This window comes from Macrobrachium nipponense, chromosome 12, assembly GCF_015104395.2.
Source record: "Macrobrachium nipponense isolate FS-2020 chromosome 12, ASM1510439v2, whole genome shotgun sequence".
Lineage (NCBI taxonomy): Eukaryota > Metazoa > Arthropoda > Malacostraca > Decapoda > Palaemonidae > Macrobrachium > Macrobrachium nipponense.
This window is the reverse complement of record NC_087205.1, coordinates 15,684,316-15,710,711: the sequence shown is the minus strand read 5'-3', so window position 1 is coordinate 15,710,711 and position 26,396 is coordinate 15,684,316. Positions and strand designations below refer to the sequence as shown.

The 26,396-nt window shown below is 38.6% G+C and overlaps 2 protein-coding genes across 14 annotated transcripts in view; both read left to right on the top strand.

Moving 5' to 3' along the window:
- The first annotated feature begins 2,309 nt into the window (after positions 1-2,309).
- Positions 2,310-26,396, top strand: part of LOC135224360 (uncharacterized) — a 38,969-nt gene continuing 14,882 nt past the window's right edge. For 3 of the 13 annotated variants that reach the window (XM_064263299.1, XM_064263298.1, XM_064263295.1), the window contains exons 1-2: positions 2,310-2,556; positions 18,434-18,485. The gene's annotated coding sequence lies outside the window, so the exon portion shown is untranslated. The other 10 variants (XM_064263289.1, XM_064263290.1, XM_064263293.1 and 7 more) reach the window with 10 other exon arrangements.
- On the top strand, positions 23,985-26,027 carry LOC135224361 (uncharacterized). Its single transcript, XM_064263302.1, has one exon. The coding sequence runs from the start codon at positions 24,000-24,002 to the stop codon at positions 25,059-25,061; it is 1,062 nt and encodes a 353-aa protein (XP_064119372.1). The 5' UTR covers positions 23,985-23,999; the 3' UTR covers positions 25,062-26,027.

Here is a 26,396-nt window from a genome sequence, read left to right as displayed (position 1 = left end):
AAAACGCGTCAAGGTCAGCTGTAATAGAAAGCGAAACATTTTAAACATAGACTATTCCATTTATCCAAATCGCCTCCCTCTAAAGTTCTAAATTAAGGGAAACGATCGAGTTATTTTATTGTCTTCTCAGGCAATATATATAAATGAACTTTTTTTAAAATCGTTACTAAGTCACTAACAAACTTAATACCCTGTACATCCAACTTTGTGTTTTTTTCCTTATATCAGCGCTGGCAGTGACCGGATGTACCTAAACTCCACCCCACCGATCAGACGTTAACGAAACATTTCGATATTTTTCAAGTCGCAACGGAATGTTGATGCCAGTCTCACAAAATGTACTAATAATACTGATCATGAATTTTATTGTTATGCTCTTACCCTTAAGCTTCCAGAGATGCCAAAAAGAATGGGCTACAATGAGATTAGCTGTAGTTATAGTATACCTGCCCTCTTTGGGAAAGCAGAAAAAATTCTACCCATTTATTGACTAAATTATTAATTCATAAATATGGTCTCCCAAGCACACATTAAATGCTTTCTAAAGGATTACTTAACTTAGTTTCCATGGAATATACTATTCCTGTTACTGTATTTTGTTCTCTATTTTTCTTTTAATATATATATTCGTATATGTTTATACCTAGTCTTGGGATGTATCATATTTTTCTTTTAATATATATTCGTAAATATTCATACCCAGCCATGGAATGTACTATTTTCCTTTTGATATATATTCACATGTAGTATTTATAACCACCGTCCCTTGGAATGTACTGATTTAAAAAAAATATATATATATATTTGTATATATTTATACCCAGGCCCAGCCTTGGAATGTAATTCTATTTTTTTTTCTTTTTGTCAATATCAGCTAATTATGCACTGTACCTGATTATATACCATTTCCTTTTGTTTATAAATGTCTTAATTAACATATACTATTTTTGATAGAATAAATTTGTCAATATTGAGTACTGTTTTTAATTTAGACCTTTCGTTATCAATACAAAAACATTATTCCAAAGTGCTATATTAGTGGTTAGGAGGTGATATTTTCAAGTAAATTTCTATGTTGCTTCCTCGTAATATCTAGTCTACAGATCTACGTTTATTTCACATTGAAATGTAACGTGACCGCAACGATTTCGCAATGTTGTGTTTATTTGGTGACCACGTAGATGTGCTAGCTGGGACAGTAAGGAGACACATATATATATATATGTGTGTGTGTATATATATATATAATATATATATATTTATATATATATATATATTATATATATATATATATATATATATATTACAGCGTGAATTATAACCTTTCTTGTGTAGCACAAAAATGCAGGACTTTGGATATACTTCTTTCAGCGTAAAAAGAAGCACATTTTGACAGGTATAAAGTGCAGTTTATTGTTGGGATGAAAACCACAGAATGAACTTTGATAACATTAATATAAAATTTAAACCAATTAGCATAAAAAAATCAGAACTGTGAAAGGTGCATTAACTCAATGCCTACTGGAGAGAGAGAGAGAGAGAGAGAGAGACGAGAGATTGAGAGAGAAGAGACGAGAAGGGAAGGAGAGAGAGAGAGGGGAGGAGGAGAGAGGAGAGAGAGAGAGAGGAACCTTTAGTAGGTAGGACGTGAGTACTACAAATTATCTTTTATTAGAAACAGGGCTTATGGGTATGGTTCGGGAAGCAATACGGACACTATATTCTGTAGTGAACCGGCATATTTTACGTAGTAATCCTAATCGTGACCAAGGGCAAAGCTTTTACAGTGACATATTGGCTGGAAACGAAAATGGACACCTTGTGATATCTGTAAGGACAGTAGACTATAAGTCTAATTAAATTTCATTCACATTACTTTTGACGACGAGGACTGAGCCCACTGAAGAAAAAAAATTATGTAGAGCTATTATTTACAGACATGAAACCACAAGATAAGGGCGTTTTTGTCTCGAACATCTGTCATAATTAATGTGCGCGTTCCTTGCAATAAAAAAAAAAAGATCATGGTTAACCAGACAAGCATAAATAACGGAACAGCAAAAATCTTCAGTAAGTTACTTTATATTACCTGACTTCTAGCTGTTGGTTTAAAGTCCTATCCGAATAAAATATCTGATAGTTTATCTTGCTTTTGTTCTCTGATGCAGCTGGTAATGATATCAAGGTCTTTTCAATAACATGTTACCAACTTTTATACCTATAGGGCGGTCAGCTAAACAGTCCAGGTTTTAACATTCCTCATGGTAGTTGTCTTTCCAGGATACTAGATGAACAAAATTCCCTAATTTCATAAAACGAGAACAGGGACATCAATCGGTACCTACTAATCTATGAAGCCAAGAATATTCCCTGTAACACAAGGGAATTGCAGTAATGTTGGCAGCTCTGGGTTTAAAGTAAGGACAATATTACTAGTCATGGTATAAATTCGTAATCGCTATCGCGTAACCCACAAACATTGTCCCCGTGCAGTTGAATAGACACCAAGTTTACCGCTACGTCTGTTATCCAGACACCCCCGTCTCTTCTTATCCCGTAAGTGAAACCAAAAACTTATTCAGTAGCGTCCAATTTTAAGAAATATAATCACGCTTTTCTTTCTCTAGTACTGTGCAGATAAGTCCAGATGAAAGTCATTGTAAGAAACCTACCACATGCATCAAAAGATAAACTGTTCGATGTAACAAACTGTTTTATGGATCTCTCTCTCTCTCTCTATGTATGTTTGTTTGTATGGTGTTTTTACGTTGCATGGAACCAGTGGTTATTCAGCAACGGGTCTCTATGTATGTGTGTGTGTGCGCGCACGCGGTTTGTTAAAAAGTGCCGAGTCAAAATGCAGAGGTAGTCTTGTATATTATGTCAGCTGCAGTCATCACGAATTTGTACTTTGCAACTAAATTTCATAGAAAAATATATCACAATACCATCATAAAGGGAATTTTATTAATTTATTTATCTTGTACCGTTATCACTCATGCTAAGTCAAGCATAGTTAAATGGGTACAGAGCTGGCCCGGAGTCTCCTCACTATCCATGCAAAGGCCCTCATCAACTGTTTGATAACTTGCTTATTCTTGAAGTGTCTTAGATTTTATTTAAGATTAGCTTACAGGTAATTCTGACGATAACTTTGACTGGTTTACAACATTCTAAATCTATGCAGAAAGTAATATATATATATATATATATATATATATATATATATATATATATATATATTATATATATATATATATATATATATATATATATATATATAGATATATATATATATATATATATATATATATCTAATAAAAGGAGCCCATAAAAACACCAAAATGTAGAGAGAAAAGTACTATATTTCAGAGACTGCTGTCTCTCTCTTCAGGTATATGAATGAGAAAAGTTTACAGAAAGGGTGGTATTTATACCAAGAGATCCGTCCACAAGTAAGCCAATTTAGGTCACCCCGCTGATAATCTTCCTTTAATCTTCTTAAGCGTTGGTTGAATGAACACTTCGTCGACGACATCTGAGATCCACGCCCCTTTTGAGATGTTCATTACCTGCTTCTCTTTTATCAAGGCCGATTCCATCATTTGAGTCTTGTACCGGCAGTTGCTGCTATAAATTACACGTGACATATTCCAGTTTATTATATGGTTATGTTTATTTATATGGTTGAAAATAGCCGAGTTCTGTTGTCCATACCTAACTGACCGTTTGTGTTGTATTAATCTCTGGGGAAGTGATTTACCTGTAAATCCGATGTAAGATTGGTCACAGTCCTGGCATGGGATCTCATATACCCCAGAGTCTTTGGGAGATGTCTTTTGTTGGACGTTAATCAGGGATTTGGCTAAGGTATTTGGGTAGGTAAATGCAAAAGGGTTGGATTTCCCAAGGGTGTGGGTTACTCTCTTAATCGTCTCCAGGTGAGGAATTTTTATTTTATTGTTGGGTGTGTCTCTGGTCTTGTCTTTAGGGGGTCGGTAGAAAATTACGTTTGCTTTTTGAATTGCTTTCTCAATTATATGGTCAGGATACTTTAAAGATGAAAGTTGCTTGCGAATTAGTTCAATTCTTTTTCCAGGAAATCTGGGGAACAAATTCGTAAGGCTCTTAAGAATAGGTTGCTAGCTACACCTATCTTGATAGTAATGTCGTGATAGCTAAAGTAGTGAATATATGAAAGTGAGAACGTTGGTTTTCTGTATATGGTAAATTTGTATTCTGTCGTGTCTCTGATTATTAAAACATCAAGAAAAGGAATTTTGTTGTCTGTTTCCCATTCAACTTTAAATTTGATGCTGGGCACTAATGCGTTTGATTTTGAGAGGAATTCATTAAAATTACCCCACTTATTATCCCAAAATGTTAGGATGTCATCCACGTATCTCATCCACAGCATGTTTTGGGTTTTATTGCATTTATTACTGTAGTTTCAAAGTATTCCATGTACAGGATAAGTATTTTTCCGCGAATTTTTAAAAGCCTGGGAGACAATTTATGTCGATGTTTAATACGTCCAATCGGCGTAAGAGGGTTAATGAAGAAGGAAGTGAAATCAATCAACCAAGCTCTTCGTGTGCAATTACTTAATGAATAACGAAAAATTCCACTTCATACACCACTTAGAAGTACAAAAATAAACACTCATTTTTTCATGCCTGGAAATACTGTAAAAGAGAAGAACCACTGTAACAAAATAAAACAATTCTTTGAAATGTATAAGAAAAATAGTTAATTCACGATAATAATAAAATTATCTTAACAAAAACAGAATGTATAATTTTCATAAACTGCATTTAAGTACAGAAATGATAAACTACTTTCTTTAAACAGTATCAAAATCCAAAATAGAGGTAGATTCAACCTACGTCTTTCCTTTAGAATAAATATGAAATATTACATTTGAGGCTGGCACTGCGAGAACTTACATTCGCCACATTTAAAAAAATTGAGAAAAACGCGTTCAAAGTTTTCAAAATTGGTAATGCCATAGCTAGTTTAATATTTGTTTCTCAGAAAAAATTCTTATAAAAAATTTTTCCGAATTTCATGTAATTTAACGCTAGACTAGTAAAAAAATAGACTTCAGAACTTATGCTACTAGAGGCTATTAAGTAGTAGTAACTGAATTTGCTAAGGCATTTTTTGAACACTTTTAAACACGTTTCTTCACCGCTTAAATATTCAACATTTCCAATTGCAAATTTGTTACTTAGTCATAGTGCATTGCTTTCAGTAGCCCAGATACGATTTTCAGACTTTTCATTTGCTACCAAAAGTGTCTAAGAGGCACCTACAAGTAGCAAGCTTATAACGAAAAAAAAAAAACACGAAAACTGTAAAAAAAAAAAAAAAAGCTGACGTAAATAAGAGCGGAGGAGAGTTCTGTTTATAATTATAGCGACGCTCCTCTCAGCTGCGGCGGGTTAGCTCGCACACCATTGGCTGACGCATGACACGTGACTTCAGTGATGAAAATCATGAAAGTAAGTTCTCGCTCGCCAGAACTCTGAAAAGCGATAACTTACATTCGTATAAAAAAAATATACTTATGTATAGAGGCCATATGGTTGACTTTACAGTGCCCGAACTTAGATTCACCCCATTCCCCTCAATAGTATAGGTAGCGAATGAGCGTTTGAGACCAAAAAAACGCATTTTGACCAGGTGTGGCAAATGCAATTAAAACTGATTTAGTGATGCCGCGGTTTTGTTTCACCCTGCAGCTTATCCATTACGAATAGATATAAGAATTTGCTCTGCAACGGCACACATGTTTACAGGGTGCTCTATGAGCAAGATCACGTGCTGGCATAAGGTCAGCTAAATCTAAAACAACAACCGCACTACTGAGTGACGTGTAAACAGGATGACGTCTGAATTCAGTAATGACTCTCATACCAACAAATTTAGGGTCTCATCTATCCAGCTTAAAGTATGAACATTTTGTAATGAAATTTCAAGTTTGAAGGTAACATGAATTATATTAAAACAATTATCCATCTATTCTACAGTCTATTCATGTCATGGAAAAGACACAGCGTTAGCCAAGCATTTAAGCCTACTTTTTAACAAATAGAAAAAAAGAACCCAATAGGTATTCCTTTTTAATAACAATGGTTCAAGTTTTGTACTCTCTGTCTCTGACTACTGTTCTTCTCTTAGTTTCAAATGGATGCTTATTTTGAGAATATGAAGTTTGTTTTTGTAAGAGTAAGCTTGTTAAGGTTGTTCTGTGAGCGATAATGATTACACCAATTCCTCAAGCAAGAGTCGCAAGCAGTAACCAGCTTCTTTACTTGCAATCGCTCAGGTAATGTTAAGGCTTTTTTTTTTGCATCTACTACCTAATAGTAATGTTTAACATTTCAGGATTGTTTACCTTCATCCGGCAAATTTCCTGTGACTTTCCTACATACTGACATTACGTTTTCATAGTAGGCTATAGGTAGCTACCTAGCTAGTATAGCTACTTGAAATTGCCTCCTGACAATTGTGCTAGCTAAGTTCATTGTAGGCTATGTGTATACAGTACCTTAAACATTACACAAAATTAGCAAGACTTACTACTACAGGCTACAACCAACAAGGGTAACATGTAAAATTAGTAGTATCTCGCCAGCATCAAATTAAATTAGTACTACATAAAGGGGGAATGATTATATATTCCCTCATTGAAATTGAAGGGCATTTTACTGATATGTAATGTGTTGGTGTAGGAAGGCTTTGTCATTTGTCAAATACCCCACTGACAAACAGAATAATGGCACTGAAGATGCAACAAATATAACTTTTTCAAAAGATCTTTTTGAATATAGTACCTATGGTAGGTAGCTAGGTAGTACCTAGGCTATTTCAAAAGACCTTTTTGAATACATGGTATACCTGAACAATTCAAGAATGAAAAAAATATGAAAACTTGAGAGACTTAAAGAAACCAGTCTTATCCATTCACAACAGGTTGGACACAGAACAAGTTATTTAACAAATCTGTGAACTACAACATACAAAGTTTTACACAACAATGGGAAACAATGGGACCTGCTAGATCTAGCAGGGCTGAATAAAGGCCTCCCAAAAATAATAATGATGATGAGTATCTAACCATTAGGTATATATGTACATGTAATGTATGTAATCTCTCTGTAACCTCCTTAGAGGTAGATGCTGAGCTCTTGGGCTAACAGTGTACATGCACAAGAAAATTGAGCTTGAATTTTTTATTTTGATTTTTTGCATAGTACCTATTTAGCATAAGATATATTTTTTAATGAATTAAAATTGTCTGAATTGTATGAAAAGAGTATCTCTTGCCTAACACAGGAACTGTAAAACCCATTTTCCAGGTTGCTAAATGTTTGAGTGCACTTTTGGCTATGTGATACCAACCAAATACATGCATTTGTATTTACAACTTTACTGTATGGGGAACACCAAAATCTTGTATACTACACCAAGAACAGTGAATTAGTAGCTTATGCAGAAAAAAGTTGAATAAATTTTAGGTTACTGCATGTAATCACCAAAGAAAAATTTGATAGAGAGCCTGATAATTTAATAGGTACCTAATGATAATTACAGGAATGGAACACCAAAAAACTTGTAAGCTACACTTACAAGAACAGTGAATTAGCCTATGCAGAAAAAAGTTAACAAATTTTAGGTTACTGCATGTATAGTAATCACCAAAGAAAAATTTAATAGAGAGCCTGATAATTTAATAATGGTAATTACAATAATGCACTGTAACATAACCTTCCCTAACACAGTACCCTTTATCCTACCTTCCCCAGTGGGGACACCACCCCCTTGGATCACCTAACCTTGGCTAGAAGTTTTACAGGGATACATCTTAATCTCACCTAACTTGCCTAAGGGTGCCACATCCTACGTGCTACAGAGTCTACCCTGGACACTGCACCAAAATATTTTGTTCTAAACCATTAGGTAATTCAAATGTTTAGGATACTAGTCTGTTTGTTAGAAAATCAGTAAATGAGGTTCACTCTTGGTAGTACATTGTGTGTTTTCATATAACATACATGCCAGAAGTGATGTTACAGGATAGTAGTTTTAATTTTCTCATAGTCACATATGTAAAGCTATTTTTTTTACCAATGGATCCATTTTTTTTCTCCCATCCAATGAAGGTAATGTCAAGCTTTAAATATTCAGTAATAAAACTATGATTATATACCTTTAAAATTATGAGCAGTATAAACTTTAGTAGTGGTTTTTCATTACTGATTTGATGCTTCTGGCTGCTTTTGTCATACTGAAGCTACCCCCAAGGGAGATAAGGTGTTTGAATTCATCAAAGATCATCATCATAAGAAATTATAAAGTTTTAGTACTTGCACAAAATAGTTTCTTGCCAAACATGATTGCCTATCTCAAGCTTTGGGTATTTTCAACAATTTCTATTTGAGCAAATAACTCTTTTTTTTGTTTCCCTACGTACGCGTTTAACATTCGTGTGGGTACTAAAGTGAGAAACAAATTTTTTTTAGGGGGGTGGAAAACTACTGAATAGCACCAACAGTACATAGTAGTGTTACAGTATTCTAAAAACATAAGATTCCTATACACCTGGAAACATATTTATGTGTAGTTACTAAAAATCAATAGAAGAAAAACCAAACATTGTAAGGAAAAATGTCCAACAAGTAAATATAGTACAGGCAGTCCCCGGGTTACGATGGTCTCGGCTTACGACGTTCCAAGGTTACGACGCTTTTCAATTATATTCATCAGAAATTATTTCCAGGGTTATGACGCATGTTCCAGGGTTACGACGCATGTTCCAGAGTTACGACGCATGTTCCAGAGTTACGACGCCTACAAATGCTGATCTGGCAGATGAAATATGACACCAAAAATGCAAAATAATCAATATTTAAAGGTTTTTTTGATGAAAAATGCAATAAGAATTCAGTTTACATAGTTTTGAATGCACTTAAAGCATTAAAAGTAAGGTTTTCTTAGGATTTTTGACAATGTTCCGGCTTACGATGATTTTCGGCTTACGACGCGTCTCAAGAACGGAACCCCCGTCGTAACCCGGGGACTGCCTGAAAAAGGAAACAAAAGTTTGAAAAGCTTGTGAATGTTAAATTCTTACCAATACAACTTCAATAATCTGCAGTTTTAAGGGTCTTTTTGTATCTTGCATCATTATTATAACAGAACTGACATAAAGAACAAGCATGTTCGAGTCCAGTGTAGTATGTACGTACTGATAGAAAATCCTTTGCTATATATTTTTATCATTAAGGGCTTCTGTCCCTTTTATTGGAAGAAATAAGAATGAAAAATAATCTTCATGTGTATGTTCTGTCCTAGATCTTCTCAAGCCTCCATTTTTTTTTTGTTAAAGATATATTCTAGTGTAGAGAGTTTTCCCTGGTTAGGGATTAGGATCGTCAGCTAAATGGTACTGGTCAGCCACACAACTATTTTCCTCATAAGTTCCTGAACTACCCCCAAAAAACTGGCTTCCATAAGATAATTGGTACTGATACTGTTCAAACTACTAAAGGGATTTTGACGTAAGGAAAAATCTATTTCTGGGCGATTGGCTCGTGTCGCCAGCGAAATATCCTTTAATCTATTATTTCTAGGGTAAATGTACTAACACATACCAGAGAATAAATAAAATAAAGAAAAAGGTCAGTATAACTGACTCGCTCACCCTCCTCCAGGGTGTCGGTATGAACACTAGGCGAGTGAGACCACTACCACGAGCCAAATACCAATAGAAAATCTCCCACAACAAAAACCCTCCATGAGGAGAGCCGACCCACAGAGTGAGCAGCTCGTACTACTACTACTCCATCCCATGCTGCCGACTGCTGCGCCTCTGGTGGCCATCCTGAAGTTAGCAGACAATCTTGGGCGATGGGATGGGTAGGGCGGGATTTCGCTGGCGACACGAGCCAATCGCCCAGAAATAGATTTTTCCTTACGTCAAAATCCCTTTTCTGGGCTCAGCTCGTGTCGCTGCGCGAAATCGTACCAGAGAAATAGCACAAGATTGTAAACAAAAGTAATAAAATAAATCAGAATAGGTCTCAAATAAAAAATAAAGTAAATATAAAAAAGAATATAATTGCTAAAAAGATACAAATACACAGTGATACAAAATAGAAATATGCTTAAATTACCCTTAATTCTAAACATGTTTCTTATCATAAGGTAATTACATATGTACAGAGGTAAATTGGCTTACATGTAACAAAATGGTATCTGTGTAAAGGCATGTATCAAAATATAATAGCAATTAAAATAATCAAATGAACAAATTAAGCAACAAGGATAATATATAAGGAATGCATATGACTTAATATACAAAACCCATAACCATTATAAATGAGATGTATCCCCTAGCATAAAAATAAGGGGGTTGGGTTAACATCCATGAGATCAAAATCCATAATCATCTGTGAGTGTCCCTAGTCAAAAAATAGGGGGCACACACTACATCATCATATAAGCAGCTAAGACACCAGGTGAATGTAAATGAACACGGTAGGAATAGACGAACTGTTGGGTGAAGCAGGTAGAAAGGAGGACTGAATCTTCTACTACAATTTAACTAGAATCAGGGGAAACTATGTTTCCCGCTGCTACTGCTGAAAATTTCAGAGCTTCCAAGGACTTAAGGAATAATGGGCGTTGAACACTGTCGGCGATTTCCATCCGGTATACTTTTTTCAACTCATCGAAGTTCATGTGTTGGAAATAATTAATTGAGGTGGCTACTGCCCTGACATCATGTACTTTCGGGAAAGAGTCAGGATTGGCTTGCTTAATAAAGTACAGGATTTGTTGCCTGATGCCTTTAATGGATAAAGTTCCACCTTTTTCCCTCTTAAAGAGGGGACCCGATGAGGATGAGGAGGTCCTGGATAGAAAGGCTCGTAAAGTTGTAACTGGGCAAAGAGATACGTCTTGTGGAAGGGGTAGTACCTTCCAAGGTTCCCACCTCATCAAAGGGTCTTCATTCTTTGCTAAAAAGCTACGTTCCGGAGAAAGTAGTACCTCCCCTGTGGGAAGGAATTGAATATGATCCGGATCTCTGGACAAAGCCGACAGTTCTGAAATTCTTGCTCCTGAAGCTAAGCTTAATAAAAACAGTGTTTCCTTCCTTAGCGCATTATAAAACGAGCATGTGTCATTATCGGTTTCTGAAGCCAGTTTTAGAACATCGTTTAAGAACCATGAAACTGACGTAGGCCTTACAGAAGGTCTAAGTCTAGCACATGCCTTAGGAATAGACGAGAAGTAGGAATCCGTCAAGTCTATATTGAACCCAAATTGAAATATCTTTTTCAGGGCTGACTTGTTTGTCGTAATCGTGCTAGCTGCTAAACCTTTTTCAAATAAGGATCTGAAAAAGGATATAGCTGAATTAACTGTCATGATTCTAATATCAGATTCTCTCAGGAAGATTGCTAACTTTTTGACAGCAGCATCATACTGTCTCAAAGTTGAATCCCTTTTATCGATTCCAGGAAGAGAATATTCTGAGGGTCAATATTCGCATCTCTTTTTGCCGCAAACTTCATGAAATCCATAAAGTTAGGGTTTTGAGAATCCCTGAGGAAGCGAACACAGTCTTACGTTTCTGTACTGACTGGGAGAGCCTGGGATTGGGGATCCGAAGAGGACGAAGGCCCAGCTCCAGAATTAGGGGATACCAATTGCTCTTCGGCCAGTCTGGGGCTACTAGAGCCACTCGACCCTTGAACGTCCTGAGTTTGTTTAAAACTTTCATAAGGAGATTCACTGGGGGGAAGACATAAATCTTCTTCCAGTTGTTCCAGTCTAGAGCCAGGGCGTCCGTGGCATAAGCCAGAGGGTCCAGGTTGGGGGCTACATAACAGGGGTAGTTTGTGATTCGCTTGGGACGCGAAGAGATCCACCTGTAGCCCTGGGACTCTTTGAAGGATCCATTGGAACGAACTGTTGTCCAGTGACCATTCCGACTCTAGGGGTACTGATCGGGATAACGCGTCTGCTATGACGTTTCTCACTCCAGCTATGTGAGTGGAGGAGAGATGCCAACTGAACTTGTCTGCCAGGGAGAAGATGGCTACCATCACATGATTTAGATGACGTGACTTGGAGCCTCCTCTGTTTATACAATGTACTACCACTGCGCTGTCCAGAACTAGCTTTATGTGGGAGTACTTTGGTGGGCGCAACCTTTTTAGAGTCAAGAACACTGCCATTGCCTCCAGTACGTTTATATGGAACTGACTGAACTGAGGTGACCAAGTTCCTTGAACCTTTTGGACGTGGGAATACCCTCCCCAACCGCTTAAGGACGCGTCTGTGTGGATGGTAATCCCTGGTGGAGGGAACTGAAGGGGTACTGACACTGACAAATTCTTGACTTTCGCCCACGGCCGAAGTCGATTCTTTAGAATCAGAGGGACTGAGGATAGTTTGTCCCTGGACCTGACATTTGCTCGTGAGCGCCAGATTCTGGTTAGGTCTTTCAGTTTGGCTTTCATTAAGACGTTCGTCACTGATGCAAACTGGAGAGAACCCAGGATCCTCTCCTGAGCTCTCCTTGACGCCAGTTTGTGATTTAGAAATTGCTTGACTGACTTCGCTATTTCTTTCCTTTTGGTTGATGGAATCGACAGAGTATGGGAGGATAGATTCCATTGAATGCCCAGCCACTGAAAGTCTGACTCTGGAGTGAGTCTTGACTTGGTCCTGTTTATCTTGAAGCCTAGATATTCCAGGAACTGAATCACTTTCAGTGTAGCTCTGTTGCATTCCTCGACTGTGAAGCCCAGATCAACCAATCGTCGAGATACGCTACTACCATAATCCCTTGCGATCTGAGTTGTTGTACTACCACTTCCGCTAGTTTCGTGAACACCCTGGGTGCCACGTTGAGTCCGAAGGGGACTACCTTGAAGGAGAATGTCTGGTCTCCTATCTTGAAACCCAGATATGGACGGAAGGTGTGTTCTTGCAATTAGGGATATGATAGTAGGCGTCTGTAAGATCGATAGAGGTGGTGACGGCCCCCCCCACGGGGAAGTAAGGTCCGCACCTGTGAGATCGTGAGCATCTTGAACTTGTCGCAGCGGATGGCTAAGTTTAAGCGGGACAAGTCTAAGATTACCCTTCTTTTTTGTGAGCCTTTCTTTGGCACGCTGAACAAGCGACCTTGAAATTTTAATCTCTTGACTCTCGCTATAGCTCCTTTCTGAAGGAGGTCGTCTGCGTACTCTGTCAATTCCTTGGAAGGAAGTTGACGGAAAGGTCTGGATGGAGTGGTTCGTCAACCAGCTCCAACCCAGCCTTTTGACACTATGCTCTGAGCCTTCGCTGAAGTTCCACCGGTGGCGAAAGTGAAACAGCCTCCCTCCTACTGAAGTTCTTCATTGTTCTGGTAACCGCCTCGGCCTCCTCTGAAGTGCTTTCCCCCCTGTTAAAGGGGCCTCCCGATCCTCTCCCACGAAAGGAACGCTTACCTCTGCCTCCCTTACCCGAGCGGTCATACTTCTGCGAAGCTTGACTCTCGAAGGCTTGATTGTAAGCTGGGGTAGATGGCGTAAGGAGGTGGAGGGCTGAGGCTGAGGGGATATCACATAAATTGGCTGTGATTGAGCCTTAGAGGTGGAAGGTTGGGCAGTTTGCACTAAGGGCACTGTTGGAACTTGCTGAGGAAAGCGTGGCTGCTTTTTCTGGTAAGGATGGAAACGCCTAGGTTTCCTCTGTCCTTACCTTTAGGTGTTAAGTCTTGTCTCCTCTTAGCCGTAAGGCCCCAACGGTCCTTAAGGCTCTGGTTTAGCCTCGTAGCCTCTGATTGTACTTCTTCACCATAGCTTCTGGGAAGAGATCTGCTCCCAGATGTTAGACGAGAGTAACCTATTCGCTCATGTCGAATGGTTGCCTCTTGCAGGACATGCTTCCTACAATTCGTTCTAGCAGTGGCAAACTCAAACATATCCGACTGTACCGTTTGAGTCAGGGCTTTGGTCATGAGCTTAAAAAGCGGTTCTGAGCCATAAGCTATGGTTGCTACCTCGGACATAGCCATAGAGTTAATCGATCTGGCTAATCGCGATTTCGCGTCAAATTCAGCCTGAATAAGGCTATCTGGAGCCTGGTAGCTTTTCACCAAACTGCTCCATAGCACAGTCCGGTTTGAGTTTGCAGCTGAGAAGGTGTTTGGCAAGTCCTCCCACAATTCTCCGGCTGAGGGGAGCAACGGAGATGTGGGATCTGCTTCCTTTAATTGAGGCATGGGTTCCCCCTTCTGGGCCGCTGGGATGGTAGACCTAGCGATCTTTGTCAGGAACGGGAGCGGGGTACTCTCCTCCACTGTGAAAATGGTAAAGGGACTCTTGAAAGGTTGTATCCTGGTATTAGAACAATCCATGTCCTCTAAACATCTGAGCCATTCTCTCTGAGCCTGGTCTCGTGAATAGAGGACTGTCTCTTTTGGTACCCTATCATCCCGAACCATGGCTGAAGCTGTAAGCCTTGCGTAGCCTATGAACGGAGGCTGGAGGTCTTCCGGAAAGAACTCGAAGTCCTCTATCCTTCGAGTTCCGAATTCCGGTATGGAGATGAGACCGTCTTGGAAGGGGGCGTATGACGCTACTCTCCATGGATTGTTCATCGAGAACGGAGGTAGTGAGTCATACGGAGGAAGCTGATTTCCACTCGTATTGGAAAGTGAAGGAGAGGCTAGAGGGGCTTCTCTCAGTCCGGCTATAATGGAGTCCTGGGAAGTAATCCTATCCGACAGACGAGAGATCATCTGTTCCATGCTACTCTTTAAGGACCCAACCAGGTCGCCCACCTGTTGCAACAGACCAGCATTGGAGTCCAAGGCCGGAGCTGCTGCGGAGGTGGAGGGGTGGCTCTGAACCGGAACTAAGGGTAGCGGAAACTGGGTGACTCTGCCGGGGTGCGAGATCTCTCTTAGAGGATTTACTCCTCGAGGACTTTAGAGCGGAGCCAGAAGCTTTAGGACCTCGTTCTGCTCCGGGATTGCCAGCCGGAGACTTACGTGAGGAGGAAGACGCCGAAGTCGACTTCTTAGAAGACGACGACGTCTTAGTCAAGTTTCACTGTTGACCCTTGACCTTAGGTCTAACCGAAGCGTCAGGAGGAGTATAATATTCATCGCCTGTAAAGCCTTGGAAGGATGGAGAGGTTGCAGGAGTAGAAGAAACAGTCACACCCAAGGGTGACCCTTGGGTGTCCACCATACCTACCTCGACCAACAGGTCGTCTACACCTACCATAGGTTCCACATTAATATCTAAAGTCGCGACGTCCGTGGAGATATCCTGGTCTGGTCGTTAATGAGCAGCCAGCTGTTGTTGGATGAAGGCGATAGTAGGGGCCGCCTCTACTGGGTCGACGTATCCTGTCGCCTTGCCTCCGGGGAAGATTAACAGCGCCAACCGCTTCTCCAAGATGTAGGGCATACCCTTGGCGGCGTTTTTCCCAAAACAAACCACCGACCCAGGCCCGCAGGGTTGCCAGCGCGTATCTTTCACTGCCGGCGCCTGGAAGAGAGGGCGAAGATTAGATTTAAGAATCACTTAAAACTAAACTTAAGATATAACTTAAACTTAGATGCCTTAAGTTAAAGTGGATGATGAAAACTTAAGCACTAAAACAGAAGCGGAGCAGCTACCGGTAGATGGAATACTCACCCATTTCTAACAGCTGGCTCACCAGATCGTAACATATTGGTATCACGTCTCATGGTACCAGACCTGGATGTCCCCGTGCAGAGTCGCGCATGGAGCATGGGACCGGCAAACTTCGTGTCCACATGGGTCCTGAAGTGTGGCGGCGCATCCCGGATGCTCACAGTTGGTGGCCTGTAAGTGGGAAGACACATGAGTATCTTAAAGAATAACACTTACAGGCTAAAGGACAGAAGAACTCCGTTGCATGCCGGAGCTCGGAAAAAATTTGGGCATAGCCCCCCCCTGCATTGCCTGAATAGGCTATAATCCCGGAGATATCCGGTAAGACATGTAAAAAGGGGGGTGGGGGGGGGGGGGGAAGGTTTTAAGGTACTTAAGATAAACTTATAGTTAATCTAATAACACTTAAACCTAAAACTCAAACGAACCGGAACGAGTCCAGTGCGTGGCGGAGTGTAGTAACTCAGCGGTACTGGATGGACTAACATCTTCCCGCTGGATGCTAGGACTCCGATCAGGAAAGGAGTCCAAGTAAGGTCGGGAAGAGCGAGGAGACATACAGGCTCGAGCGAACCGGAGCGACCAGGAAGCAACGGATGGGGGGAAAGGCCAGTACCCTCCACCACGTTACCACCGGGCCGGACCGATGAGCCGGAGAGATCGCGTCCAGTCTGGGTCTGTCCCGTCTCTCTGGCCCCTCCACCTGAGGGGGGGTGGTGAGAGGGAGGCATGCTCGGGTATGTGGAGCGAGCGTGGGCAGACCGACCCACCCTCCCCCGACTCAATGGAAGAGCGAGAGGAGGGGGAAGGGGACTGGGGCGCAGGCGTCTGGCTGTCTCGTGATCGCGTAGTGACCACGAGACGGTAAGACTAACATAAGACAACTAAGCCTAGGACCAACCAATGATCAGAGAGATGCTATCGGAAAGCAACTGAACTGAAAAGCGGTAGCATGGAGACCCACTGGGCCAAAACCGACTGATCAGAGAGATGCTATAGAAGGCAACCGAAACTGATGAGCGGTAGCATAGGCTCGATGAGCCAGGACCTAGGCTAAGCCAGACGCCTAACTAACCTAACCATAACAAAATACATGGAATAAATAAAATAAAAGAAAGAAAACAATAAAGTAGGAGAAAAATCCAGGAGTGTACGACTAACCCGAAGGAAAGTCTACCACTCAAAGCTAGTCAGAGGCCGATACTAAGAGCCAGGACTAGGGTCTGGAAAGAAGAAGCCTACATAAGGTAAAAGACATGCATGCATGGCAAACCTAGTAGACAGTACCCTAAGTAAAACGGATAATTAAAATAGAGCGTACATATATATGGGGATGTTCTAGGTATGGGAGACCGAGAACGAACCCACCACGCGGCAGAACCATGCTGCCATGCTTCCGACCCAAGTACGTATTTATACCTAAAAAACGGCAAACAAATACTGACTGAGGGCCGAAAAGAATCAACTAACCATAATTACTGAGTACTTAACTTAGCTGCTGCAATAGCTGCACGCTCCATTATAGATAAATCCAACGAAAGGGCACAAAAAACACAGAGAGAAAAATATCACAACCGACTCGTGTGCGCTAACTTGAAAGGATGGCCACCAGAGGCACAGCAGTCGGCAGCATGGGATGGAGTAGTAGTAGTACGAGCTGCTCACTCTGTGGGTCTCTCCCTCATGGAGGGTTTTTGTTGTGGGAGATTTCTATTGGTATTTGGCTCGTGGTAGTGGTCCTCACTCGCCTGTGTTTCATACCGACACCCTCTGGAGGGTGAGCGAGTTCAGTATACTGACCTTTTTCTTTATTTTATTTATTCTCTGGTATGTGTTAGTACATTTACCCTAGAAATAATAGATTAAAGGATATTTCGCGCAGCGACACGAGCTGAGCCCAGAAAAGGATTTATTCCAAGCCACTTGCAGCTATTTTATGTTCAGAGGGACATTTATTCATATTAATAATGCCCCTTTCTCCAACAGAAAGGTTGCCCTTCATCCATTTTACAATAGTAGCTATACTGTAAGCCAAAGGTTTTTTTCTAAATGATATCTGTAGTCCTACTGATATACTATATGTTACTCCATTCATAGCCTTATACAGTATAACACTAAAAACTAAACCCTTTACTATAAATTCTAAAATGTAAGATACTATAAAACTTTTCATTGCCAGAATAATAGATATAAGTTAGGATAAATATCTCATTCTACACAGAAAAGTTATAAGAACAAATCACAGTAATAAAGGTACACCAGTTTTCTGTTAGGATGAAAATCACAGAGCGAGCTTGAGTAATATCAAGTTTTCATAAAAAATAATAATAATAAAAAAAAACAAGCTGGGGTAGGGGCATTAATTAACCAGAAACCCACAGTACTAGTTGGAACCTAATCCTTTCCTAGCCTGGACAGGTGGATACCAGCCTGTAGTGTGTGTGTGTAGAGAAGGTAGCCTACAAGGGGTACTGTGTCTGTGGTTGAGCAACATTATTAGTATTTACATGGCAATCCTAATCAAGTGGATACTACTCCTTTATAAGCTCTGCCTTATTGGAATACACCATGTGGAAGGTGCACATGTAAAATAAGTACGGTACTATGCCACATTTGCTTTATCTGGGATCAAAGCCTGTGGTATTGCTTTTTCTTATAAATACTATTCTGTTTTATCTATGTGAAATAATTTGTTTAACATAATTTTTTTCTTTCAGAATACAAAACTATTCCATCATACTAGTCACAGGCTAAACAGTTTGTTGTGAGGTGAGTGTTCATATTTTTATAGTACTCTTCTGCACATTAATTGCCATGTGTTCATTCGACAGTACGAACTGCTACTTTTAATTTCTTTTATTCTGTATTTTTTACTAGTTTGTGGTAGTAATTAATCAAGGAGTGAGGCAACCCCATCATAAGTAATTCTGTATTTATATTTTCCTAGTGTTAACCGGACATTGTTTCTTTTACTTTTATCTGCAGATAAACAGTGATACATAAGTAAAATATTTGTCATTTACTACTGTCTCTGATGATTGTTTGTTCACTGTTGTTGGTATTTCATTTGTGTGCTGTGTTGTAGTCTTCAAAAAGTCATGACTCGCCACAGCCAACCTTACAATATATCCATTTGTTCTTCATCAGCTTGGTGCTGCTCATCTTGTCATAGTGTCTGTTATAGCTGAAACTAATGTATGTGACATCAGGAGTGGCTGATTGGTAATTCATACCCAATGGACTAAGTTGTTTCCATGTTTGTTTTACTGACTACATTTCATACGTGGGCAGGTGAATAGAAATGCTGTTGTATTGTGCTTCATTTCCACAAATGCTAGCTTGACTGTAGGCTCCCAGTCGATCATGTTGGTGACAAAACCTTTTGAAAGGTGAATGCATTTTTCTTATGAGATTTGTATGACCATAGAGGCTTTAAGAGGGCTACTCTCTCATGAGAAAGAGGTCACCATGCTCCTCAATATTTCATTGGTTTTGGACTGCCACCAGATTTCCTAAGATCTTAGGAAACCTGGTTCTTTGCTGAGCTGCCTAGATCCATGGTAGATCTTCACCAAGAGCACTAACGATTGAAAGTTTAGTGCTGTGACTTTTGACATATATTTGTTCAAGGTTTCAGAAAGTATCTACTGTATTGCTTTTGTGGTCTGAACCAAGGGTACTCTTCAGAGACATCATGAAAACCAGGAGGAATGTTGTGCTTGTTTTTGCAATTAGATAACTTCTGAAAGTGAGACACTGCCTCCACTCGCAATCCCCTCAGTGTCCATGAAATATGCCACATCTTGAAAGACTTTCTTCTTTGGTGTTATATTGGTTTGGAAAGGACCCTACACACGTCTTTAGTCCTCCCTTCTTTTATGAAGCATGAAGTATATATTTGGCCATAAACCAAGTAGACACTAGCCTGCTTAAAGGTATAAATTGCTAGAGGCTTAATCTTTTTTCCATTATGTTTATGAGACCTTTCATGGTGACTATAATTGAAATCAGAACAATCAGAAGTCTGTGACAGAGGTTCTATAATCTATTTAATGTGACAAACAGAGGTTCTATAATCTATTGTTAAACTGCCAGTTCAGTGGTAGATCCATACCTTAAGAAGAGGAACAAAACTAACGATTCACAATGCGAAGGGTTTATGGCAGTTTTTCTTAAAAACCCAAATAACACCAGAAATTGCATTTGAAAATGTGCTATTTTCAAACAGCAATATCTCATTTTTTAAGATATTGTGATTTTTGTTGCAATATGAAGCAAAATCTATCGACTTTATGGTGCTATGCATTCTTTTGTGGAAAAAAATAAAACAAAATAATATTACAAGTTAATTGAAAGTGACTTTTTTTCCAATAGTGGCATTGTGTACAAAATTTTTTCGAAGTTATTTTCCAAAATGAAAAGTATCGTTAATATTAAAAAAATTGATTCCGAAAGAAAAAGAAATATTCTTCATGAGGATGCCCTTGGAATTAGAACAGCGATTGTTGTTGTTTTTGTTTTTTATGTTTTTTTCAGTATTTTTTTCCTTATATTCCTGAAACCAATAAAGATTTCTCAAAAAGTCTTTTTGCACATTGTTTGGCAATGTTTTAACTTCTCAAAAATATCTTTGTGAGCATTGTATGTGCAGTGTTTTTTGTGTGTGTATGTACAGGCAGTCCCCAGTTATCAGAGGAGGTTCCGTTCCCGATAGCGAAAAATTGGGGATAATAGTGCCAGTAACCAATGATTGGTGCCGATAATCGGGGATCAGTGCATATTGGTGCCGAAAATTCAGTTATCGTCGTCGCTAGACAGGTGCCATGAAACCGGAACGCCAATCACCAAGGCCGCTGATAACCGGGAACTGCCAGTATTTTCAGTCTATTATTATAATAAATATTGGAAAATATAGAAATATCAATAACTTATAACACCTGATATGCAATAATACTGGCAGCCCCCGGTTAACAGCTAACCGGTTATACTGAGCTTTTATAGCGCCAATCTGTAGTTAACAACAGTGCCAATCTGTGGTTAACAACGCTGATATCCGGTTAACAGCGGCATTAAGCGGGTTTTTAGTGCTGTTATTGCCGATTTTCAGTTAGCAGCATCGGGCAGGAACAGAATCCCTGCTGTTAACCTGAGACTGCCTGTAATGAACTAAAATCTGCATTTACTGTATTGATGAGGGGGTCTGGCAAGACTATAGAACCTATGGTTTTAATTATTAAAATGGCACCTATTCTATTTTATTCTGGGTTTTGTATAGTTATCCATTATCCATAGTCATTTTCATTCCAAGTCGTCAAGGGAGGAGGGGCGGGTGTGATTTGAGTAACTTTGTTGGAAGATGGTGTAGGGATGAACCTGACATCTCCATATTTTTCTAAAAGTTCATCTGTTGATGAAGGATCATCAGGAGTAAAATCAACACCTACATTGTGCATTGCATGTTGATTTGCAATCAGATCTCATAGCCACCTTGCATCATCCTTTGCCAAGAAATTGTGTGTCAGGTATTCAATGTTGAAACTAGCCTTAAGGAGGCATTATTGAGGGTAATCCTTCACAATAACAATATTGGAAGCATTAAGGAATTGCTTCCCAAGGGCTGGACATTTTATTTCTTTTTTGGATGCAGAATACCTCCTCAAAATCTTTTGAAGTCTTTCCTCTTCATTATGTAGGTAGGGAATTTGATTTTTCTGGTCTCTTGCCTGATGATGTCTTAATAGGCATGAATGCTCCTCATGAATTTTCAGAGTTTGCAATAGCCTTTTTAATTATACCAAAAGAGCGATTGCATGCCATGTACGAATGTCTAGAAACTAAGTATGACATCTCAATGTGCCCAAAATACTTGCAGTAAATTAATCTTTGGTGTGAAAGGACTAAAGTAATATTTTTTATTTTGTCCACCACAGTTGTCGGCAAAAAAGTACGTACATACATCTTTTTTGGCTTGGTGAGATCCAATTGCACATTCCTTTTGATGTACGTGCTGTTACAGGCAGCTGATTATCTCTGATGGCCTTCTACATACTTGCTGATGTTTCAGACCACAAAAACATGTGGCCCATGTAACATTTGTCGATTGGTTGATGCATACTCTCGTTCTGCACACTGATTGGCTGAACTGCTCAGCTGGCTGAGATAGACCCTTAATATTTTCATTCCGTACTTGACAAAACTGAAGTCTCTCCAAACTGACTTCTATATAGATATATGTATTGTAAATTACATGCTTTGGAACTTGGAACCACTTTGTTCCTTTTGACTATTTAAGGTCGCCAGATTTATGTTCTCATTTTGTTTGACCTATCTTTCTTTAATTTTTACCATGGGATTATCAGTGAAATACAAACTAGTAATAGTAGGAGTACTACTTCAATTTTGGGTGTACTACTACTTTGGTTTCTTAATGACTTATCAGACCTTTGTGCTGATCACTAGCATAATCTGTTGTTGCTCTGGAGTAAATAATTTCTTACTGTAGTTACGTCTTTTTGTCAGTCAGTTTGATCTTAGTTATCTCTCTTGGAGCAGTTTGTTGTCTTATCAGGTAGATCATCAATTTTGGCTACTTTCCTTTAGTAGCTATACACCCAAGAAAGTTTCCACAAATCTATCTTAAAAAGTGGACACCTTTCTGTACCCTTGGAATACCACATGTTACTCATTCAGCTTGATGAGAGAATTAATTGCAGTATGTTAATGGCTGCATGATATAAAATGTGTGAATAATGGCTGTATGTTAAAAGATGTGCCAATTTACCCAATGAATTTTTCCTTAGATTACTTTACCATCACCTAAGCATGGTTTTGTTTACTTTAACTTTTGACCCTCTCTTCTCCATTGTGTTCTTATAATGGCTACATGAAAGCTATAGGAGAGGTATAGGGGTAAATGCAGTTCTGTCTCAAATACAACTTTTGGTGTCACAAGAGATGCTTAGGATAGCAAAATGTAAGTGGAGCAAACGACTTTCAAAACTGAAATGTATAGAAAAACAAAGAGTGAAGAAAGTGAGGAAGAGAACCAGATTGTAGTGGAGGTCTGCAGTCTTTGATTGACTAATTCAAGCTCTCTTGCTTTGTGACTTCAAAGGTCATTGATATTATTATCATTGAGCAGCTGTCAAGAAGGTAGACTTTTGATAAATAAGAGTATCCCTTTAGTAAGTAGAGCAAAAATCCACGCCACAGGTACAAGTCCTATATATCTTAATATGTATAGTGAAGACAGGGTCATTACCAAATAATACCTAGACCAACTGAAAATTCAGGTAGAGTGCACAAGATGGAAGAGAGTGGAGATAAATCAAGAAAGTAATTACCTCATTGGTAGATTTTTTGTTGATGAGACAAGACTGTTTTGGGAGATGTCAGATAAAAATTTACATTGAAAAAGATGATAGTTTGGGGGGCATCACATTGGGGGTCTTAAAACTTGAGTTATGTAGTATGTCATTCTGAAATACTAGAGCTCCTAAGACCAATGTTTAGGCAGTAAAACAGTGGATTATATCTGTGAAACATATAACTTCTCTGAAAAAGTCATGTATGTTTGATATTTGTGAATATAGTACCTTTTGAGCAAATGTTTATTGTTTGGATAAAAACAATTTTTTTAACTTCATGTAACAGAAATATTATTAATTATGCTAAAACATAATTTCTTATCTGAAATAAGAACTGAGCTGAGTGTACCTTTTGACTGTGATACTTCCAGTTAATTTATGATTGCATGAGATCTTTTAGCACAAGTTTTCTGCAAAAACATTTTGTTTCAAGGTTTTTTTTCCTTATAAATGTGGGTAACATTGAAAATGTGCAAGTATCATTAACACTCAGCAATATGATTGTAGTATAGCATTCTAAAATATCCTTAGGTCTGGTCATACAGTATTTTCTGTACATTGTGTACATTCATACATTACTTTTTATTTCTATAGCAAGAAAGAAATTAGGCTGGCAATTGACTCTTGATAAGTGCTATCATTTATATGAAATACTACATTCTACTTTGGGAAACAAAGACAACAGCCTTGTAGTCTTAAAACCATTTTAAGCTGACTTTGCTATGAGAGGAAAGGCTGTTATTAAGGGTTTAATAGATTTTAACATTTTTCCAGGTAAATTAATCTTGACATCCTATCAAACACTTGTACTTGAAAACAATTGCAGTTCATCATGGCTGCTACCTCTGAAGTACTGCCTTTAACATCCGTGGGCCAGATCAGCAAAGAGTGGCTTGCAAGTATTTTAAACCTCAAAATGAAATCACCAGTCAGCATAGAATCCTTAGAAACAAACATTCCAAAATCTAAAGCAGGTTTCTTGAGTGACATATGCTTTATCAAAGCTGTATGCTCTGTAGAAAACACTACCTATGATTTAGCTCTCATTGTAAAACTTACTCCTCAGGATGATGAGATTGTTTCTTTTATGAAGAGAGGAAATTTAGGGGAAAGAGAAGTAGCCTTTTATAAACATGCTGGCTCAGAAGAATTCCTAAAATTTTGCCATGCGAGTGGTTTAAACCATCCGGTACCAGAAGTTTATTGGTCAGCTCTGAAAGACAGCTCATTAACCCTTGTACTGGGTGACCTAAATGCAAAAGGTTATAGGATGCATTTGCTTCATGAAGGAAATAAACTCCAGCAAATCAAATGTACATTTAAGGCTATTGCCGTTATTCACGCTTTTGGATGTAAAGCTATTAGTAAACATGGGAAAGAATACTTTCACATACCATTTGACTCAGGCTACTTAAATGATTTAGTTTGTCTTGGTCTTAAGATGCTAATTGACATGGTTAAAGAAAGTCCTCTTGCTGAGACTTTCACCTCATTTATATCTATGAACGAAGATATGATTTCCACTTCTGATAAATACCCTTTGATAGAGACTTTGGTACATGGGGACTTATGGGCTGGTAATGTCATGTTCACAGAGGATGATAAAGATGCATCTATTTTTGATTGGCAGTTTGCCTGTGTAGACAACCCATTATGTGATATTACCTCCATGCTTTTAATGAGTGCTGAGCCATCAGTGTATGAAAATAACTTGAATGAAGTTTTAGAATGCTATTGGGAAAGCTTCACCAATGCCCTGATTAAGAATAATGTTGAAATACCAATCACTTTTGAAAGTTTAATTATCAATTTAGAAAAGCTGTGGATGCATGGTTTCATGTTTTTCACAGCTAGCCTTCCAGATTTGATGGGGAATGGGAAAATTACAGAAGCAAGGGTACAAAAGGTAATATCATTTCTGGATAGAATTGGCGTTTTTTCAACATTTATGACGGATCATAAGGGATTGAACCAGTAATAATGAAAATCTGCCAGCATGTTTTCATTACTGTGTGATCATACCTATGAGTGGTGCTATATTTCTGGTTAGTGATTAAGAAAGCACTTGATTATTTACATTAAAACTTCATATCAGTATGCTCCATAGTCCATAGTTAAACTCCTATAAACAGTTGAAAAATTTGCATGTATGGAGTTGCTTGTTTTACTATACAGTGCATTGCCACAAAATTGCAAACACATACCTGTAGCTATACTCTGTTTTTTTCCATCTGTCCAATCGCCTGTGGTGTTAGCGCATGGTAACACTGAGTCCCAGGCTTTAAATAATATCCTATTTAGAATATTAACGGTGTAATTCGCATACATTAAATTATTAAAACACTTTTCAGTTGCAAATGTACACCCAGATATCCTTTTATTTACCTAAAACTTACACATAGCGTAACTATTTAAAGCCCGGGACACAGTGTTACCATGCAAAAACACCACAGGCGGATGGACAGATGGAATAAAACAGAGTATAGTTTTGTACGCAAAGGCCAGAAGGATTGGTAATCAAATACATGTAATCTAGCCCAAGCCTGTGGAAAGTGAAAAATGAGGAGAAAGTAGCAAGGGCGGGAATTAACCACAAGGGAAGCACTCAGTCTACATCTTAAAGGATAAGAGGTTATTTATTAGTAAGAAAAATCAAAAGCTAGAAAGGAGATTCAAAGTAGCAAAACCAGGTCACTGAATCACGAAAGCTGAAGATTATTATCTACATATCTGAACGTCCAGGATGATAATGAGTAGACCATCCAGAAATTAAGTAACTGCCTATTAATGTCGTAAATCCAGTGATCAAAAGCACAAATATTCAATCAGTCACTTTACCAATAATAAAAAAAATTATTTTATGTTCTGTCTATGTATGTTTTTTCTCTTGACAAGAAATTTTCTGCTTGCTCATACATACTGGTAGTAAACATTTATATCTGAATAGTCTTTTCATGTAATACTCTCTTCACTAAGTTGGTAATTTCTCTCATATAATTCCATATTCTGTGAATCAGCAGTATTATTTTATGACTGCCATGTTTCTTATAAGCCGGTAATTTCTCCTGATTCCATGTTTTTTTACTTATTGTATAGCTGTTAATACATGTTTTTCTATTTGTGATACTCAAATTTATAAAAAAGTACATATTTAATTATTTGCATTTCACGTGCCTACCTGCTTATACACATGCTGTTCACCGTAGTCTGTAACTTCCAGAAGCTTTTGCAAATCTATTTCAATTTTGTGTCATATACTTAAGTTTAAAAAAATTTTGTGTCATATAATTCAGTTTAAAAAAATAAGCTTTGT